Genomic DNA, 19,288 nt, shown 5'->3' with positions numbered 1-19,288 from the left:
ATTTCCTATTTGACTACCGGCCTCATTGTAAGGTATAAGAATAGATCTTGACATCCATCGTGATGCGTCATTTGATGTCTGAGAGGAAAGACAGGGTCTCATTGTGCTACAGAATTGATGGAAGCATACTAGGCATTGGGGTCCACAAATCATTGACATCTTCGAATTTGTCCACAAGGTAGACCAATCGTTAGAAGCACGCCACTTTCCATTACCTCGGCACCTTCAAGCAAAGAATTTGCATTCTAAGCAACTATATGTAGCTCATGGAAGCTGTCAAGTAATCCAACTTTCCGTTCAAACGTACAGTACACTGCACTTAGGTCCTTTTCAATAGCATATGCTGAACTTCCTGTTGTCGTGCCTGGGTCCTCTTCAGTAGCAGACGTTGAACTGTCCTATTGCAGCCGCTGAAAATTTTCAAGGGCTGAAGCCTTCACCCTTCTCTTCTGGAGAAACATTCGAGAAACTCTCAGTAGACGTTCCGTGTTTCGTGAACACGATCTCCTCTCCTCAAGTGGGCGTCATCTGGTTCTGATGATTCCTGCTGTCGCTGTTGCTGACGACGTTGTCCATTTATCCCGAATGTGTTTAATCTCCTTCCGAGTCCAGACATGAATAAAGTGCTTCTTTGCAATAGAAATTGAATTCGTCAGGAGCAATGAGGATCACAAGGTCGAAATTGACTATTGCAGAACCAATAACAATGATATTCCTCTCTGCTTCTGCGGAGAGAACGAGGGTGGAGATCTTGTGGATGCATCCTGAGTACAGGGCTTTCATGGAGTTCCTCGGCAGGACAAGAGACCAAAAGAGTGTGTCGCTGACAACTTGCCTGTCGACCTAATTGAGATGCTCCAGACCACTGGGAAGATATCATTACTCTGCAGTAATATCCTCCCGTAAATAATATCAATGCGTACATGAGCTTGATACGTGCTGGTGGTGTTCCTGAGTAAGCCTGCCAAGATCGTCGTGGAAACCACAGGGCCAACTCAAGCCTTGAGAATATGTGAGCCTAGACAGAACCCAATAGACGAGACTCCAGAGCATTGACGAATCAGTCCAAAGGACAAGTCATAATAGGGGAAATCATTATTAATAAATTATACCATCCAAGAGTTGTATTCAATTCCCAAAAAATCCAATGCGAGCCAAGCCAATGCAACGAAGACAAATTAATATCAGTTATGGTTGTCTTTTATATCCCTTTGATCTAAAGAAGGATCTGCCGGAACTGGGTCACCGCCTGTGAGCTCTGCAGCTGCGATAGGCGGTTCACCAAGCGCTTTATGAATTGCTCGGGCGTTTAGGAGCTTGGCATATTTAGGCTGGACGAAGAGACCCCTGCAAGAGAGAACAATTGCAGATCGTTAGCTCTATCAAAGTAAAGGCCGAAGAAAGGAGAAGAATAAAAGGGGTAGGAGTGGGGACTGACTTCGCTCTTGCTAACAAGGCGCCGTTGACATCCTCTATTGAACCTTCTACAATTGCCTTGCGCCCCTTGAGCTCTACAACTCGGCAGCGAACCACAACGAACTAGAAGGATTCAGAACTGGATAGAATAAATGTAATGTACGATATATGAACGTACCTGGTCCGCTTTCGTTGGCGCTTTATAGTCTACTGTTAGAGTCGCAGTTACAGCTATCTTTTCCGGAACATTCACTATTGCCTATCAACGAAGATCAGAGTTCAGTGACATGATGACAGATGGGATTGAATTAAGCTCACTAGACGTCCAAGACTCTCGTCCAGGATAGTCGCAATTAGACCACCGTGAACAACACCGTCATGACCACAGAGTCCACGTCCAAAATGAATGACGGCTAGTGACTCCGACTCGTCCCTCTTCACGCGCAACACCGGTGGTAAGGCAAGTTTTCCTGGCCCACGCAATGCACCAGCAGTCAAATGATTTATCCTCTGCTCCTCAGGATATTTTATGTAAGGACGCGTCTCATACCATTCGTGCGCGTCGGGCGCATTACGATGTCGTTCAAGAAGTGGAAGGTGTTGTAGCCTCTGTTCCAACTCTTCTACATATGCTTTTGCCCTTGGATCTTCTGGGTCCGGAGGGCCGGGGGCAGCTCGGGGAGAAACTAACGTGGCGACGTCGGGTGGGTAGAGCGCGCCGACCGTGAACGCCAGACAAGACGCCCCAAGCGCTGCAGTTAATGCATGAGATCTCTTTATCCGGTTATGTGTGGAATGAACGTGAGCATGCGGACGAGCTTGTCCGTGAGTTGGTGAGTGGTGATGAGACGTTGAGTAGCGTAGCGAGAGTTGCCGGTGAGGATTGGGAGACAAGAGCGACGAGCGTAGGCGTGCCAGTGTAGACGAGACCGAACTGAACCGAGAGACAGTAGACATTCTAGAGGACGAAACCACTTCTATGGGTATTTGTTGAATACGAGCGACGCTGTTGTCGCCGTCGCCAGTGTTGTCCTCGTCGTCGTGGACGTTGAGTTGAGAACAGGGAACACGGCCCGTGCTGTTCGTGCTGTGCGTCATTCGCTGCATAAGGAAAAATCTGAGGGAGAGAAAATATTAAATTTTCGTGGCGCAGACTGATCACTTTGCTCCCTGCCTGCATCTTCCCTCCTGACCGCCATCTCACGCCTCATCTCACCTCACACTCTAATTTGTCTGGCTGTAGACCTACGCACGACTACATAGCTCAAAGATGGCACCAAAAGTCTCAGCATCAAAAGCGAAACGCCTCGCACAAAAGGTTGCGATTCAAAATGCTAAGGGCAGCACTACAGCGGGGTCGACGCCCCCTGGCTCAAATCTAGGAAGCGAGGCCAGCACTCCGATCACCAGCCTTTCCGCTGCCGCGAGCAGTGATGACCTGACTTCAATGGCCAAGCTTCAGATTGCAACTGATCGGTGCGCATACATTCTTCATATCATGTCGAGTGTGCCCTTGACCAAGTTTGTGATCTTTCAGGAGTGCTGCAGGCAATTTGGCATCTGATGCCAAAGGCCGCGATATCAAGATCGATCAGTACACATTGTCATTCCATGGCCGATTACTCATCGAGGGCGCGGAGATTGCATTAAACTACGGACAACGTTATGGACTGTTGGGCGACAACGGCTCGGGGAAGGTGCGCATCTTATTAATCGTCTTCCAGCATATATCTTACTTTACTTTTTCTTTCTTGATTTCCGTTTAGTCAACCTTACTGCAATCGATAGCTGAGCGGGACATATCCATCCCCGATCATATAGACATCTATCTCGTTCGCGGCGAGGCAGAACCATCAGACATTAACGCCTTAGATTTTATCATCGCATCCGCTCGTGAAAAGGTCGCGCGACTCGAGAAGCGTATTGAAGACATGAGCGTGGCGGACGATGTTGATGAACTGGCATTAAACGCTGCTTACGAGGAGCTAGACGAACTTGACCCTAACACGTTTGAGGCGAAAGCGGGTAGTATTCTCCACGGTCTCGGCTTCAGTCAGGAGATGATGAAACGTTCAACAAAAGACATGAGTGGTGGTTGGCGTATGCGTGTCGCACTTGCTCGTGCCCTATTTGTTAAGCCACATCTCCTCTTGCTTGACGAGCCGACGAACCATCTCGATTTGGGCGCCGTCGTCTGGCTTGAGGCTTATCTTTCTACTTACAATCACATTCTCGTCATCACTTCGCATTCGCAAGACTTCATGGACAGTGTTTGCACGAACATCATGGATCTCACTCATAAAAAGAAGCTCGTATACTATACTGGTAATTACACGACTTACGTCCGCACTAAGACGGAGAACGAAGTCAATCAAATGAAGGCGTACCAAAAACAACAGGACGAAATTAGTCACATCAAAAAGTATGCTTGGTTCTTATTAATTGGTTGCTTTTCACCTTACTAATACTCTGCCCTGTGTAGATTCATCGCGTCGGCTGGTACGTACGCCAACCTTGTCAAACAGGCCAAGTCGAAGCAGAAGATCATCGACAAGATGGAAGCTGCTGGACTTGTCGAGAAGGTCGAGCAGCCGAAACCATTACGGTTCAACTTCGAAGACATTCGCAGACTCCCACCACCTATCATCGCTTTCACGGATGTTGCATTCTCGTATTCAAGAAAGAAAGAGGACTATCTCTACGAGAAGTTGTCCTTCGGTATTGAGTTAGTGCTGTCCCATGATTAACTATTCTATACCTTTTGTGCTGAACGAATTTTACATCATTTAGCATGGACTCCCGAATCGCTATCCTTGGTGCTAATGGTGCCGGAAAGTCAACGCTCCTCAACCTTATCACCGGCGTCCTGCAGCCTGTCGAAGGCACAATATCAAAACATGTGAACTTGAAACTCGCCAAATACTCGCAACATTCTGCAGACCAACTGCCTTACGACAAGACGCCGATTGAGTACCTCGAATCGCTATACAAGGAGAAATATCCCGAGAAGGATGTCATGGTACGTCTGTCTTTCTGTTTTTTAAGCTGAGTCCAGGGAAGCGTATATATGCTGATGATGATATACGCAGTCGTGGCGGGCTCAACTCGGTCGTTTCGGTCTTTCTGGATCGCATCAAACCTCCTTGATCAGGCAATTGTCCGACGGTCTACGGAACAGGTTCATTCACTGCGCCTCATTCGCTGGATGATATTTCTAACACGTTTATTGTTAACATCAACAGAGTTGTTTTCTCACAACTTTCTATGGAACATCCTCATATTCTTCTACTCGGTAAGCATGTAGACGCTTCTTGTGAATTGGATCATACTAACGCGAACTTGCAGATGAGCCAACGAATCACTTAGACATGATGTCTATTGACGCTCTTGCTCGTGCGATCAAGGAGTTTGAGGGTGGTGTAGTTATTGTTTCACATGACTTCCGTAAGTCGCCGTTTTCTACTCCCCAAACGTATTCCCACAATTAATGTTTCTCGTATACTATAGGACTAATCTCGCAAGTTGCGGAAGAGCTGTGGGAAGTGAAGAACAAGACTATCCGTAACTTGACGAGGGAAGACATTTCGATTGTTGACTATAAGAAGATACTCATGAGCGAAAGTAAGCTTCTCACTCTTTCTTACATTTGATATGTGTCGTTGATGTCCAAAATTTTGCTTCGTTTCTAAGGTCAATCGGCACTCGAGAAGGCGAAGTTATTCAGCAAGACAACGAGTCGAACAAAGGCTTGAACTCGTGCAAGGTCATTTCGCAGGGAGGAGGGCGTTGACCTTTCAGGGGAGACTACGACAGTGCTGTACATCGCCGCATACGTGTGGGCTTAGTACTGGTTATGTTCTCCAGTAGTGTTGTAGGAAGAGGCGTATATCGATGTGTACATGTATGATACGATACGTGTACCCATCTGACCCATTCGAGTTGTGGACACATAGAGCATATTGAGACTGTAATGATCACTGCACGGGTGCTTTCGATTCTAGACGTACATTATCTAGCTTTTTGGATGCAGGACAGCCACGGGGGGTGACTTATTCAATGTCTTCCCAGCCCAGCAAAATTCAGCACTAGTGAATTCAGAATCACATGGTCGGAGACGTCTTGACTGTTTCCGTTTGTTACACACAGAGCAAAATCAAAATTTGAAAATAAAGAACTTTTTATTGGAATGTAAAAAAAATCTACTTTGTTTGGCTACTTTTGTATTCTGACGTTCTAGAGCTTAGAGCTGTATCTAGACAATCGTTTTGGTAGAGCAGGATTACTAGGATGTTCGATCTTCACGTAATATGCTCCTTTTTGCACGAGCAATGGAGTACTGTCAACAGTCGGACCATAGTGTGCTCGAACGGCTAGAATTCATGTATCAAATACGTACCTGGATACTTCTCCTATGTTGGAGGATCTAGTAGCTTGAAGCTCAAATGATAAGGATGGCTGACGGGGAAGTGGCAGGGCAAAGTGGAAAGAGGTCAACCGGAATAGCAAATGAGTCGTTTTGCATAGCTCTTCCAGTCTTGTTCCATCTCATCCGAAAAGGCTTTAATGCAGAAACCCGGTGCTGTATTTGAGAAGAGCAAAAAAGCAAGAGGAGTGGACGTAAAGGGAAAGCTTGTCTGGAGGTTGATCGAGATGATGGCCGATCGGCAGATGTTGCCTAAAATACACCAGGTTTCCTCCCTTATGTTACGCTTATCGTCTTGTCTGCAGTCTTTGTACCCTGAGATGCTGCCTCAACTAACGTGTGGAGAATCACAAATGCTTTATGTGTCTCTGCTGAGCTGAGCTTTTCAACAATGCACTCCTCCGGATGTGATGTCCGCGCCTCAAAGTTGGATATGCGAACAGCGCCGACAAGGGAATAACGAAGCACGCCATGAGGAAGACAAGCACCTTTAATTCATCAGCGACGAATCGAATGTGTTCTACCGTCCGGTTTCCGATATACGCTCAAGGTTATTTTAAGCGACCAGCGCACTACTCTTCTGCAATGGACTTTCATGTTGTGAAATGGAACCGAACAGAAACGCTGCCTCGGGCGCGGATAGAGCGTTGCCTCAAAGACAAAATGGGAGAAGCCTTTTGGTGGATCCACCAGCGACGACCAAGGGGCCAGGACTCGACGGATCTGACACAACTACTGAATTTCAGGGGCAGAGACGAATGAAAATTCTATGCTTGTCGTGATGTTTTTGGGTTTGCGGAATGTCTTGAGGCCGGTGAACGGAATTACGAACACATCAAAGCTCGGGTAACATATAGAATTTATTGCAGCATATGGACGGGCGGTACACAAAACGGTCATGTGTTACGCGCGTATTCAAAAGCGGTAGGAGACGGCACTTTTGTACTCCAAAGCATGAAACCTTGTTCGCCAACCATTTTTCCTCCAGGCACAACCTCGACTACTTGCACAACCACCTGCATGCCCATTGCTGCTCTGAGGTATTCAATTTCCCCGATGGGCCATGTGAGACTCTTGTCGGTACCAGGTGCAGTCGCCGGCTGCGTCAAACGACCACCGAATTGAACACAAAGCGCGTGCTCCGTACGGTCCGTGGAATCCAGAATAGAACAAATGCGATCGTGATTGAACCTTCATGTATTGCACGGACATCATCACTTCTCGTCTCGGCTGCAACTTACCGAAATCAGTCCCAGGTATAAAACCCATAGGGGCTTGAGAATAGACGCCCCGGAAGGAACTGCTCCTCGCCGTGCCTTCTGTGTGCATTGTCGCCTCCCCGTTGTACGTTGCGCAAGAGTAGTCCGCCAGTAAAACACGATGGGTACGGGCAAAGGCGTGAGTGTCTTCTGTTACGTATACATGTTCTCTTGGCAAGATACTTATGTATTGTGATCTATTTGTAGTACAGTTCGCGCATCGCGTCGAACTCGGTAGGTTGATTTCTGTATACCACGTCCAAGTGAGCATGCTGAGCATTCTTGGTGCAGTTCGTCGTTGGGTCGTTTGCATGTATCGGTGGTGGTCTCTTCGGACTGGACATATCGTCCATGTCTGGAGTGTTGACTGTGAGTGATAGTAATAATGTGGAGCGGTGAACCATTTTCTGACACTTCGTTCGATAGAATCCGGCATACCTTCGCGTGTTCAATCATGTACGATATATTGTCTACATTCCGATGCATCTAGGCTGATAATTTTATCTCCCGATAGCCTGCATCCAATCCTCAAGGTGCTATCGTCGCCTCCATGCCTGCGGGGTCCTTCATCGGGGCACTCGTGGTAACGAAGCTGGCCGATCTAGTAGGCCGGAAGCTCACGATTATTCTCTCCGGTATTCTTTGGGTGATTGGTAGTATTATTCAATGTGCTTCAGTGGTAGGTTTTCCTCTACTTATTGCGGTTCGGCTTCGAAAACCCTCCGATAATTTTTCTCTGTGTGCAGAACCGCGGTATGCTTGTTGTTGGCCGTATCGTTTCTGGTCTCTCCATCGGTTTCGCTTCCACTACCGTTCCGTTGTACCAGGCCGAGGTAAGGATTTTAATCAAGTCTTGGTCCTTAGCCCTTGAAATTCATATTTTATACTAAAGATTACCGCTCCCGCTGTTCGAGGACGCATGATTTCTTTGCAGCAATGGTCGATCACCTGGGGTATTCTGATCCAGTATTTCATCCAATTTGGATGCTCGTATATCGACGGTGTAGCTTCATTCCGCATTCCATGGGGTCTGCAGATGATTCCTGCTATCGTTCTAGCGATTGGCATGTTATGGTTCCCGGAGAGTCCTCGTTGGTTGATAGATCACGACCGTGAAGATGAAGCGTTACAGATATTAGCGGACTTGCACGGAAATGGTGATAAGGATCATCCTCTCGTCCAGCTGGAATATGAGGAAATCAGGCAACAGGTGTACTTTGAGAGGACAGAAGGTGCAAAGAGTTACTTGGATCTACTCAGACCAGGTGTTATGCGTCGTGTCATGCTGGGTACAAGCTTGCAGATGTGGAGGTACGTATAGTTTCGATCTTAATTCATCCCAGGGTTTATTAACTGTTGGATTACTTACAGTCAACTGTCCGGCATGAACATCATGATGTACTACATTGTCTACGTCTTCCAAGGTGCAGGTCTAAGCGGCAAACGCGGAGATCTCATCGCCAGTTCCGTGCAATATGTTCTGAATGTCTTATTTACAAGTACGTACATGTCGCTGTATTCAGATTATCCGCTTACCAAATGCGACGTTTGTAGTTCCCGCCATCATCTACATCGACAAGTGGGGACGACGTCCAATGCTCCTCGTGGGAACTGCACTGATGGGCTTCTTCCTGATGCTTGTTGGCGGCTTACAGGGACGCTTTGGTGCCTGGGGCGACGTGGACGGCTCGCGTGTTTGGGTTATCAGTGGACATGGTTCTGCAACTCGTGGCATCATAGTCTGCTCGTATCTCTTCGTCTGCTCTTTCGCAATTACTATGGGTCCTGTGAGCTGGACGTATCCGGCTGAGATCTTCCCGATGCGTGTCCGCGCGAAGGCAGTCAGTTTGAGTACAGCTTCGAATTGGTTGTTTAACTTTGCCCTCGCGTGGGCTGTTCCACCTGGATTGAGCAACATTGCGTATAAGACTTACTTCATCTTCGGGGTGAGTACTCTATACATTCCCCTTGAAGTCAGTTCACTCACAATCTTGTCGGGTAGACGTTCAACTTCGCCGCATTCATCCACATTCTTTTCATGTACCCAGAAACAAAGGGCCGCACACTCGAGGAAATCGAGGACGTTTTCGCCCAGGGACATCTCTTCACAGCCTGGAAGATCAAACCCACTGTCGGTCTCAAGACTCTCGAGGATGTCAAGAGGTCGGCAAAGGCAGAATATGCCGACGAGAAGTCAAGCGACGCGGGCATACCTTGAGTGGGAGCTCAAGTATGATGCGAGTGGTGATGAGCATGTGGCATGGTTTGCTGAGGCGTTTTTCCTTGTTTGGGTGGCATAGTTGAACGATGGTAATATAACTGAATTAGTAGTCTCTTCTCAGTTTTTATTCGTTCGTCCCATTCGATTGTTTCGTGTATTCCGTATCGCGACATATGCAAGTTTGTCTGTTTTTCACGATATTCATGATCGGGGTTTCTCTTCGCATGATTATGTAGAGATGATCGGAGCCGGGTGGAAGGGGAAATATTGTTGCCTGAGAACGCATTTCAAGTATGAATCACCTTTATTTTTGTGGTGGTATTTTTGTTACGCACGGTGATGACTAATAATTATCGTTTATTTGACACAGTAATAAAGCTATGCATACAGATGTAAACAGAAGCTGTGAGTGATGTTACGTAATGAACTGTATCAGCAACAAACTTTCAAGAAACAAAGTACTACTGGAATGTTGTGCTCGTTATATAGAGCTTGAGCGTGCCAAGCGTAGGGTATAACAACATAATTTATAATTATCTGAGTATCATCAAGACTATAAGCATAATTATTCCTTGTGACCAACCTCAGCTATTTGAAGTTCCTTTGCCCCACTCCATCAAGTACAGTACAAACGTGTCATGGCATGGGATTCTTGACCGTCCAAGGTACGATCGTCGTTCCATAAACTGAGGTTTCTCGTGTCTGTCAAAATACTTGACGTTGATTTGATATAAGGGGGGCTTTTCAGTTCTTCCGTTTACAAACCGGAACAGGAGAGCGCGCATCCAAAGTGCACTTCACCATAATCCCAGCTAGTCTTATCGTAGCAGAAAAGAAAGAAAAAGTTGTCCCCAAGGCAGTGCAGGAGTCCATGACTTACTCTGATCGCGTCTACGTTGGGAAACACGCTCGAGGCAGGACAATCCACATCAGACGGCTTCTGAGATCGACGAATTATGAAAAGGCTAGGCTGGCTGTAGTACAATCGAGGTTTAAATTTAATGATCAGCGGTTGGTAACGGATGCTGAAGCGGGATGTTACGTAGGTCTTGTTCCGCGAACCGTGCGATCTAAAATTTCAATGGTTAATGACCTTTTGGGTCAAGGCGATCCTTGAACGAACTCTACCATAAGCAATTGGAAAAAGGGGATAATTGATCCAATGATTTGGACGACCTGAATTGTGGATTAAAATATATTAGCGGTACAGCTCAGGAGTTATTACATTTACCAACCGCATGGCATCGATCTTATTATATACAAGTCATTGTCTGCTGGATACGCGAATGTGAGTTGGCATGAACCGGAACTGCAATATGTAGCGCGTTGCCATAAAGCAATGATGATGACGTACAGAAACGGACCAATGCAGGCATGTAATTCGCGGTTAAGACGCAGCCGAACTGCAGAGACGATGAATGGTGAAGACCAACCAGTTTGCTAAGGACGAGTAGCCCTCTTTGCAACGTTGATCAAAGTTCTTGCTATTCAAGTCATGCTGTATATGTATCGTGCGCCATGCTTTTCGGCTTGCATGGTGGTGAAGGTTGTATGCCAACTTGTACCTAAGTTCATTTGATTGCACTGCCGCTTCGCCCTTAAGAAGTAAGTAATGACTGTGGGAACGTCACTACGATCTTGATTGGAATCAGCAGACTCTGGCACCTACTTCGCAAATAAAAGCGAAGAAGCCGTACCTCTCCCAAAACTGCGCTATCCTGCGCGTGAATACACCGTCGATTGCGAATGACCCAGACGACTGTGTTGCGATATTTAGGGCGCGGGAAGTGCAGAGCACGTCCCACTTCCTAGAGTTAGATAGTTCCTGTTGATGACATTGGCAAGTTGATAACTATGACACCAATCGCGAAATGCAAATAGTTTCGCGGGTCGGGTCCGGTAAGATGCGTGCGAAACACTGATCCGGAATAAGTTCAAGACTGATTAGATCCGTTACTTATTATATTCCCGGAGCTAGCGGGGCAATAGAGAAATGAAGAGCCATAACCTGGAAGATCAGGCAATATCAAGTCGAGAAATCTGTATGATAGGTGCTTTGCCAACTCCGCTAGGTTTGTAAATGGATTAAGTTTCATTGAGTTGAAACATTCATATTATGGGAACGTATCTACCCGCGAGCTGACTACACCGATCTGATCTGCGTCTGGCAAGGCCGATGCGCAGCTCCGTCTAATGTGAAAAGTACCACACTTCGCAATTGTCGATTTGATGACGCGGGAAGAGGTGATAATCGCACGGCAGAAGACCGGCTTGCCGGTAACATTGAGCCGAATTCACCGGACACAGTATAAAAGACGCGACATTCTGGCCTAAAGTCTTTCAGGTGAACTGTGAAGTCCCCAGCTCATTCCTCATAGCTTTGGGGAGACCCAAAGTTCTAACTGTGACGACACCCTGTGTTCACAAGCCTTCCTTCTATCATCTCTCTCAACCCATTCAGTTGATAAAGTGATAGCTGTCTGTACTTATGGTCGGACGTGATATGCGGGACCACCGGCGGAACCTTGTTCAATGCCAATACTTATGCATGCATTCTAGGAAACCTTTTGAGGTTTTTAGTATTTTGCTAAGTGGTGGCGGCCGCAAGGATCCGCCGTTCGTCTGGTATGTTTTATTGTCGAACCATGACTGGTCTTGCGACCTACAGAGTTATGCATTTACACTCATTGGACATGTCGTATATATCGATTCATACTAGCAGAGCATGTTGCTCGTCGTCGTCCTTTCCAGAGCGACTGTCTATTTGCTTTCTGTTAGAATGCCTAAGCTACGTTCTCGGTGTTTATTCATGACCTGTACAGCGGTATTTCAAGCTTGCGTATGTGATTTTGTCTTATCTATGAGTTCTGTCCTTGGCATTTTGTCCTGGGAGAGAGGATTCCACCGAGTGGTTTTAGCTGCCCACGCCATGCACAAACTGCAACGTTTGGGAGTCGGAGATTCATTATTTGAGCCTAGGGCCTTCATCTTACAAGACTTCGCTGCATCTCGATAGTGCACGCCATTATAAGCTCAGACAGCGTGATACATCGACACGGCCCAGCCACAGTACAGGTTTCCTCTTCTTTAGGCACAGAAGCGACAGGAGCAAAAAGTTAAAGTGTATCCGGTTGATGATATGAAGTTGGATCGAAGCTGGCTGCTCGGTGAGTGTGCGTCGTTAAAGCGCGGTAGAAGGTAATTTGTATCTATCTTTCTATATCCAACTTTTTTTGGAGCCATCCGCTCTATCGTTCATCCCGGCTGGAGGATAAACCATAATACAGAGGCACACTTAAGGACATCTCTGATGATCCAGGCTTTCTCGGTTGATATTTGAAGGCGGCAAGGTGTTTGCATGGCCATTCAGTAGTGATTGCCCTGACAGTCCAGGCAAAGTCACAGAGTATTTTAATTGTCACCCTCGAGGCGGCTGCGAAGTCCAGGCCACAGCTCTGGTTAAATCTATCGACTTTGTACTATATCAAACACCTTTTATATATGTTGCAGAACAAATCCGTGATCATTTACTGTGCAGCGACAAACAGCGCGAACGTCGTTGTCTCGTGAGGGTATTCATCTCAATGTCGAGCTTCAATTCCGACGAAGTAAAATTGAATGACCGCCGAAGACTAGTCATTCATGGTTTCATTCACAGTCATCTGTGTGTTGTCAGATTAGAATTAAACACTCACTATGGCAGAAGACTACAATTTAACAGTGTTAACATTTATTTCAGATAAATGCATCATATGTCTCAAATCACACAAATGTCTTGCAAATATATGCTATTACAGAGACATGTCTTCTGAGACATACATTCAAGACATCCAATATTAGATAGTATATATTACTTTAATCTACAGACAATGAAGCTCATATACAAATATACAGACATAAGAACATACACACAGTTGACTTGTATCAACACCTATACACTATGAGCAGAGTCCACTAAACCCCTACTTGTGTGACTTACTCTTAGTATTATCCTGAGCAGCATGCAAACCTACGGAAGAATATTTCCTATCGTTTAGGGATATTTGCAACCTCAACACGCTAACAAACAGGGTGAACAAAGCGGACAGGCCCTTGATCTCACCAATACTAGCTGTATAATCTTGATATTCAGACAGTAAATGCAGAACGTCGATGCCTGGAGGCAGAAGAACTAGGAATTGTTCTGGAGGACGAAATGCAGTGGGGGACACATAGAATCCTTTCCCTCGTGTACAGATTGTATTAAAGTGACGTTTTTTTTATCTATAGGCGGTTAATGAAAATAGTCTTGTCTGCTGTGAACGAACGGCAGAAGCATTCTTCCTAAACTGATCTTTGCGTACATATCGGACTCGGGTAGACACAACCCATATGCACAATAGAAAGAATGAGAATCCTGATCCACTTGGTCGACGCAATTGGAACGGATCGATCATGTCATCAAGCTTCGTCCTCTCACTTGCCGGCACCGCATTGGATGCGAAGCAATTCATAGCCGCACTAGACAAGCGCGCTTCATGTCGACGAGACTTCGTTCTATTGGGCGTAGACCTCCCATTGGACACAAAGACGTCCAGACCTTATGGAAGTGCCCCTTGCATCCACGGCTTGCACTCAACAGGCATAGGCGAGATTCAGTACAAGAACCTAATGTCTTCGACAAACCAATCAGGACAAATGCGACGTTCATGTTAACAGTAGATCTCCATTCTAACACGGGTACAGCATTCAAGTCTCGTCCGCGCGTGAATAGTTGTCAAAAAGATGTTCCGCCCGACCGCGAGCGCTGTCTGCAGAAGCCAATAGGGAAATACCGAGAATTGGAAATGTCTCCGTGGACGCTGGTCAGAATCAACGTTACACATATGTTGGTGTCCAAAGGCAATAGACTTGGCATATTTGCGGCCCTATAAGACTAATAGATCCTTGATTACGCTCTACATCCTACTTTCAAGTCGGCGGACAACGGCGTAAATGAGTAACAATACCCACTGATAACCGAGATACGTTCAGTACATTGATATCACAACAGCAAGAGACACAGAAGTTCTTTCAAAATTTGGGTTCAAACTAGAATCCGAAGTCTTCGAGAGGAAGGCCGTTTGCTGCAATTTGGGCGAGATATATCGCTGTCTCTGCCAGGATCACAAGGCGACCTGGGCCAGCAAAGGCCATGTTCGCAGACGTTGTGCCGAGGAAGAACTTGCCCAGCAGTTCGCCGTCGGGGCTCCAAACCTACAAGCGGCAGTGAGTGGTAATTCCACAAGTAAAGAATTATGATAAACATTAGTAACCTACCTGCACGCCGTCGCCCGTTCCAGAGTATACCCTGCCCTGTGTGTCGACTTGAATACCGTCGGGAACGCCATTATCGATGTACGCAAAGACGCGGCGATTCTTGAATACTTGGGAGTTAGGATCAACGTCGAATTCATAACTAACGGATGATTGCGAACGATATCAGTTCTATTTAAAGGCGTAATCGTGATGTAGACAAGACGCACATCGTTGCCGGGTCCGTTTGGTTGTTGCCGAGGAAGCCGCCATTAAAGCCTGTGTCCGTACTGCCGAATTTGCGCAAATGGGTTTCATTCATAAACGTAACAGAAAAGAAACTCACACAAACGCCGTCTGCCCATCGCCAGAGAACGCAATGCCGTTACATCTGTCGAAGCCATCGGCGATGACTCGAAGGGCCCCAGTGTCGGGATCAAATCGGTACACCTGATTCGGAAGCTGGGGCGCAGGACGGAAATGATTCAGGAAGCCATACCTACGGATACCACAAGTATATGCCAATCAATACAAATTCAGTTTAAACCTTTCATTTCGGTGAAACTGGAAATGCCGAGGGGACTATTCACGCACGTAACGTCGGTGAAGAAGATTTTCCCGCTTGTTGGGTGGATTTTTACGTCATTCAGAGAGTTGAACTGGCGGCCAAAGAAGTTGTCGAGCAGCACGGTCGAGTTAAAGGGAGGATGAGGGTCAACAAGTACGACACTTGGTGGAAGCGGCCCACGGCCCGAAGTGACAAGCAAATTCTGCCCACGGAAAGGCGTACCGCCATTGTCCATTTGAACAACGTCCGACAGCGGCACCTTTACACGGCATCAACAAAGAACGAGAAGCGCGAAAGAATTGAATTATTCACCATCGTGTAGTTTATTGTACCCCCACTAGCAATCGCTGGGTCACTCAAGTTAATTCTCGAGACTTGGTTGTTGTGATCGATGTCGCTCATTCCAAGTGCTCCACCATCGTTGCTGGCAAAAAACAGCTAAGACATACGCATCAGCTATAGGCTCTTGCCGTCGAATTGGGACAAATTGGTACGGACTTCATTGGTTGATGGTACCCAAATAGGCGCCTCATGCGCAAATGCAAATGTTGAATTTTCAGCTATAAGTCGAATTGACGCATTCGGGCCGAGAACATCAAGAAAGCCTTGCGAAAAGGCTTGGAAAAATGGTGGTGAAGTTCCCGTTGGATTGAAGAGTTCTGAATCATTGCGGAAGGTGCCATTCGCGCCAATGACATTGAATGAAAGCGGATCGATGAACTGATGTGATTAAGGTCAAATTATCGGTTCACTGGGACGAGAGCGGATCGACTTTACCACAGCCTGTGGGGGCAGATCAAACCCACTGCTATTACTACTGGTTCCTCCTCCTACGGCCCCGCTGGAAAGCTCAACCGCTAAAAGCGCCACAAGGCCAGCAACTATTGCAGCAAACACCATTGTCGCTGAGGAATTTGAGTCAGATTCGACGGTCGACTCTGCAGCAATCTGAGAGGTCTCGACGTGGGGCTTTGCACCACTATTCTCTGCGTCGCTTCGAGACCCGTCATTAGTAAATGCGCAGTTATATCACGGCGGAGGGAAAGAGCGACATTACCGGACGTTCTCTCGCCGCCCGCATCACCTGGCCCAGACATGACGTTCGATGTGTGTGAAAATATTCAATAAAAAATAATTCGAAGCCGACGGAAGTAATTGAATTGAGGAGAACGTATAGGTTTCCGTCTAAGAAGCGCACAACCTTGTCAATAATACTCCAGTCAGTAGATACAATATTATGTATACTTCGCCACAATGCCTCACAGAATAAGTATGAAAGAATCCGCAAGCTCCAAGGGGAAAATGTCGAGATTGGTCAAGAACTCGGAGTTGAGGGTGTTGTCAGTACTCTGTTGACCACCTGATCATAGGAAGGAAGCTCCAACTTAACACGAGATACGGTTGGTATTCAATGACCGCTCAGCATCCGGGGCTGACATGTTAGTGACGCAACGGACGGAACGCTGAACAGATTCCAAAAGTCCAGAAGATTAAGCACGTGACATGCTAGTTCCTTTTGCAGGATTGCCAGAACATCTGGCCGTTGAACAATTGCACTCGTCCCTCACCAGACTGCACTCTGGGGGAACTTGTCGCAAAAATCATGGTTCTCTGGTGTACTTCAGAAAGTGCACTAACTAATACAAGCTACTACCTGCTTCCATTGAGCTGGAGAGTGTTTTACGTGATGGAATATATTACGATTATTGTTGTTTCTGATTTTTCCGAAAAGCGGTAATAATATATTTGCGCCACCCTCGAACATGCAAGTGGTGACCTTGCACGTTCTGTAAAGGTTCGACTTGTCCGCTGTTGTCCAACCTATCTGGTTCTGTGATGTTCCAGGCCCTGGTCGTAACGCTCTTAGGAGTGAAGTTGCTTGTCATTGCGAGCAACACAAGTGTCCCAGATGGTGCAGTAGTTCGTACACTTTATCGAATATGTTGTTTGTAAGCGCTCTAACGGATAACACCAGCGAATTGATCCGGTCACTTTTGCTGTCATAGGCACTAATGGGACGTTCCGCGATGACGATACACCTTTCAATCCGACAAACAGCTCACCTCCCGTATTCCAGGTCTTCAGTGATGAGTTCCTTGATGTTCTTGGCCCTGCGCCCTCTATTCGAGTCATTGCAGAGAACAACACTTTCGCCTTTGCCCACGAAGCACCAGTATATATCTCTGCTAGCGAGGACGTACGCCTATACCTCGTCATATCACCTTGTACTGCACTGTCTCATCTATTAACAGTTTTTCTTTGCATCGAATGGCGGAGGCGCTCTCGGCTACAGTGGTCTCAACCAGAGTAATCAGTACTCGAAGATCAACTTGAAGGAAGCAGATGGAACCAGTGGACTTGTGAATTATACAAAGGTTAGAATTTAGTAGCCATATGTACACCATACAGCTAATTCTCTTCTTCAGATTACCCTTTCCAATGATCTCCAAATGATGAACGGTGCAACGTTGCACCAAGGTAACATTCTCCTTATGTCTCAAGGCCGTGGCAATATACCAGCGACTATGGCATTGCTCAACCCTTTCAAACCGTACAACACCACCGTGTTGCTAGACAACTTCTACGGTCGGCAGTTCAACTCGCTGAATGATGTCAAAGTACACCCAACGAGTAAAGCTTTCTTCTTTTGCGACGTTGCATATGGATATTACCAGAATTTTCGCCCAACGCCGGACATTCCAAACCAGGTGTACCGATACGATCCCAAAACAAGAGCTGTGCGGGTCGTTGCGGATGGTCTGAATAAGCCGAACGGGATTGCTTTTTCTGCAGACGGCAAGACAGCATTCGTGTAAGTGCCATGTTCATTATTCGGACCTAGCTCGTTACCATCGTGCAGCACGGATACCGGGGCTGCTAGTGCAGCATTTGGGACTAACTGGACCCTTCCGTCTACCATGTGGGCCCAATCTCATTGGCACAATCGCTACAAGCACTCATTCCGTTTTTCTCAGCTACAAGTATGACGTTGAGGAGGGTTCTCAATCTTTTGCGAATCGACGGGTCTTTGCGTATTCGGACAACGGAATTCCAGATGGCATCCAACTCGATAGCAAGGGGAATGTATATGCAGGTTGTGGCGACGGTGTTCATGTCTGGAATCCCTCGGGTGAACTCGTAGGAAAATTCTTCCTTGGTTCTCTGTCAGCCAACATGGCATTCGCGGGACCTGGCCGCCTCGTCATCCTTGCGGAGACGAGGATCTACTTGGCAAAGATTGCTGCGAGTGGACAGAATCTTGAAAACCTGTAATCAAGGTGGTGTTCGGGAACCATACTTGTTCACTTTGGCGTGTTGTTTCTTGACGCGCATTGCAATATCTTGTTATCATGACATGTGTATGTGTAAAATGTGATATCTTCCCGTGTCCCGTTAGAGGTTTGATTATAAATTGATGCACGTGATGCTTCTTGTCACGACACTGCGTCTGGAGTTAGGTCCTAGAATGGATAGGCTTATCCGTGGATCCATACCGTGGTAATAAAGTTCCCACGGTAACTGTACCACGGTAAAAATTCCCACGGTTACTGTGGTTTTTTGTGAATCCACTAGTGTACCCGAGGTAACTCAGGTGATACCCACATGTGGTTAACCATGTGGATAACCACATAACCAACAGCCTTGTGCAAAAAGGCTGTGTGGGTAATGTTAGTAACTGTATATTAGATAATACAGGAATATAGTAATTTGTCCCTGTAAACAACCTGACAAATGCTCTGCCTGGTATAGAAAAGGACTCAGACAATGTTGATAATCAAGACTCTCTAGGTAATGACAAAGAAGATATAGAAATGGATGGCTTGGATGATAGTGATGATGAAGCAGAACATTATTCAAGGAGGACATTGGATTTGGAGGGTTCAGTAAATCTTTCTTTACCTATACTCCTTAACATTCTTGCTGACAGTAGGGCACTGACTCAAAATAATGAGAAAAACAGTATTGCAGGAGACAGGGATATTGAAACAATTGAAGACAGTGATGACAGCTTTGATATTCACAATGAAAAAATGTGGAATATGTAAAAGAATGGTTCTTTTTATATATAACAAATGTGCTCTTAGTATAAATGTACCTTAGACAAGAATTTGGCTCTTACTTGACCA

At 46.4% G+C, this 19,288-nt stretch overlaps 6 protein-coding genes across 6 annotated transcripts; 4 read left to right on the top strand and 2 right to left on the bottom strand.

Annotated features, from left to right (window-relative positions):
• Nucleotides 1-1,086: 1,086 nt before the first annotated feature.
• FOMMEDRAFT_101181 (Thioesterase/thiol ester dehydrase-isomerase) lies at nucleotides 1,087-2,406 on the bottom strand. The gene is made up of 4 exons (XM_007261657.1): nucleotides 1,735-2,406; nucleotides 1,595-1,675; nucleotides 1,439-1,539; nucleotides 1,087-1,347 (listed from the first exon to the last, which is right to left on the bottom strand). The coding sequence occupies exons 1-4, from the start codon at nucleotides 2,371-2,373 to the stop codon at nucleotides 1,185-1,187; spliced, it is 984 nt and encodes a 327-aa protein (XP_007261719.1). The 5' UTR covers nucleotides 2,374-2,406; the 3' UTR covers nucleotides 1,087-1,184.
• A 193-nt stretch (nucleotides 2,407-2,599) lies between these two features.
• FOMMEDRAFT_137956 (P-loop containing nucleoside triphosphate hydrolase protein) lies at nucleotides 2,600-5,439 on the top strand. The gene is made up of 10 exons (XM_007261656.1): nucleotides 2,600-2,892; nucleotides 2,954-3,113; nucleotides 3,183-3,838; nucleotides 3,899-4,141; nucleotides 4,207-4,435; nucleotides 4,506-4,594; nucleotides 4,659-4,708; nucleotides 4,762-4,860; nucleotides 4,924-5,037; nucleotides 5,107-5,439. Exons 1-10 carry the CDS (start codon nucleotides 2,687-2,689, stop codon nucleotides 5,166-5,168), a joined length of 1,908 nt encoding a protein of 635 aa, XP_007261718.1. The 5' UTR covers nucleotides 2,600-2,686; the 3' UTR covers nucleotides 5,169-5,439.
• Nucleotides 5,440-6,507: 1,068 nt separating this feature from the next.
• Nucleotides 6,508-9,681, top strand: FOMMEDRAFT_101175 (general substrate transporter). The gene is made up of 10 exons (XM_007261655.1): nucleotides 6,508-7,237; nucleotides 7,306-7,332; nucleotides 7,390-7,467; nucleotides 7,525-7,554; nucleotides 7,613-7,777; nucleotides 7,845-7,931; nucleotides 7,991-8,409; nucleotides 8,470-8,597; nucleotides 8,653-9,044; nucleotides 9,101-9,681. The coding sequence occupies exons 1-10, from the start codon at nucleotides 7,220-7,222 to the stop codon at nucleotides 9,314-9,316; spliced, it is 1,560 nt and encodes a 519-aa protein (XP_007261717.1). The 5' UTR covers nucleotides 6,508-7,219; the 3' UTR covers nucleotides 9,317-9,681.
• A 4,072-nt stretch (nucleotides 9,682-13,753) lies between these two features.
• Nucleotides 13,754-14,301, top strand: FOMMEDRAFT_150307 (uncharacterized protein; the record flags this gene model as incomplete). Its single annotated transcript, XM_007261654.1, has 3 exons — nucleotides 13,754-14,003; nucleotides 14,045-14,163; nucleotides 14,242-14,301. The coding sequence occupies 3 exons, from the start codon at nucleotides 13,754-13,756 to the stop codon at nucleotides 14,299-14,301; spliced, it is 429 nt and encodes a 142-aa protein (XP_007261716.1).
• Nucleotides 14,302-14,389: 88 nt separating this feature from the next.
• Nucleotides 14,390-16,061, bottom strand: FOMMEDRAFT_25046 (D-lactonohydrolase-like protein; the record flags this gene model as incomplete). Its single annotated transcript, XM_007261653.1, has 8 exons — nucleotides 14,390-14,554; nucleotides 14,618-14,756; nucleotides 14,824-14,883; nucleotides 14,940-15,092; nucleotides 15,188-15,420; nucleotides 15,474-15,599; nucleotides 15,660-15,881; nucleotides 15,939-16,061. 8 exons carry the CDS (start codon nucleotides 16,059-16,061, stop codon nucleotides 14,390-14,392), a joined length of 1,221 nt encoding a protein of 406 aa, XP_007261715.1.
• Nucleotides 16,062-16,919: 858 nt separating this feature from the next.
• On the top strand, nucleotides 16,920-18,568 carry FOMMEDRAFT_164641 (D-lactonohydrolase-like protein). The gene is made up of 6 exons (XM_007261652.1): nucleotides 16,920-17,081; nucleotides 17,137-17,358; nucleotides 17,414-17,536; nucleotides 17,588-17,973; nucleotides 18,004-18,081; nucleotides 18,137-18,568. The coding sequence occupies exons 1-6, from the start codon at nucleotides 16,998-17,000 to the stop codon at nucleotides 18,432-18,434; spliced, it is 1,191 nt and encodes a 396-aa protein (XP_007261714.1). The 5' UTR covers nucleotides 16,920-16,997; the 3' UTR covers nucleotides 18,435-18,568.
• The last annotated feature ends 720 nt before the right edge of the window (nucleotides 18,569-19,288 follow it).

The sequence above is a fragment of the Fomitiporia mediterranea genome (genome assembly GCF_000271605.1).
Source record: "Fomitiporia mediterranea MF3/22 unplaced genomic scaffold FOMMEscaffold_1, whole genome shotgun sequence".
Taxonomy (NCBI): Eukaryota; Fungi; Basidiomycota; class Agaricomycetes; order Hymenochaetales; family Hymenochaetaceae; genus Fomitiporia; species Fomitiporia mediterranea.
Note: the sequence above shows the minus strand (reverse complement) of the source record. Positions and strands in the feature narration are given on the sequence as shown.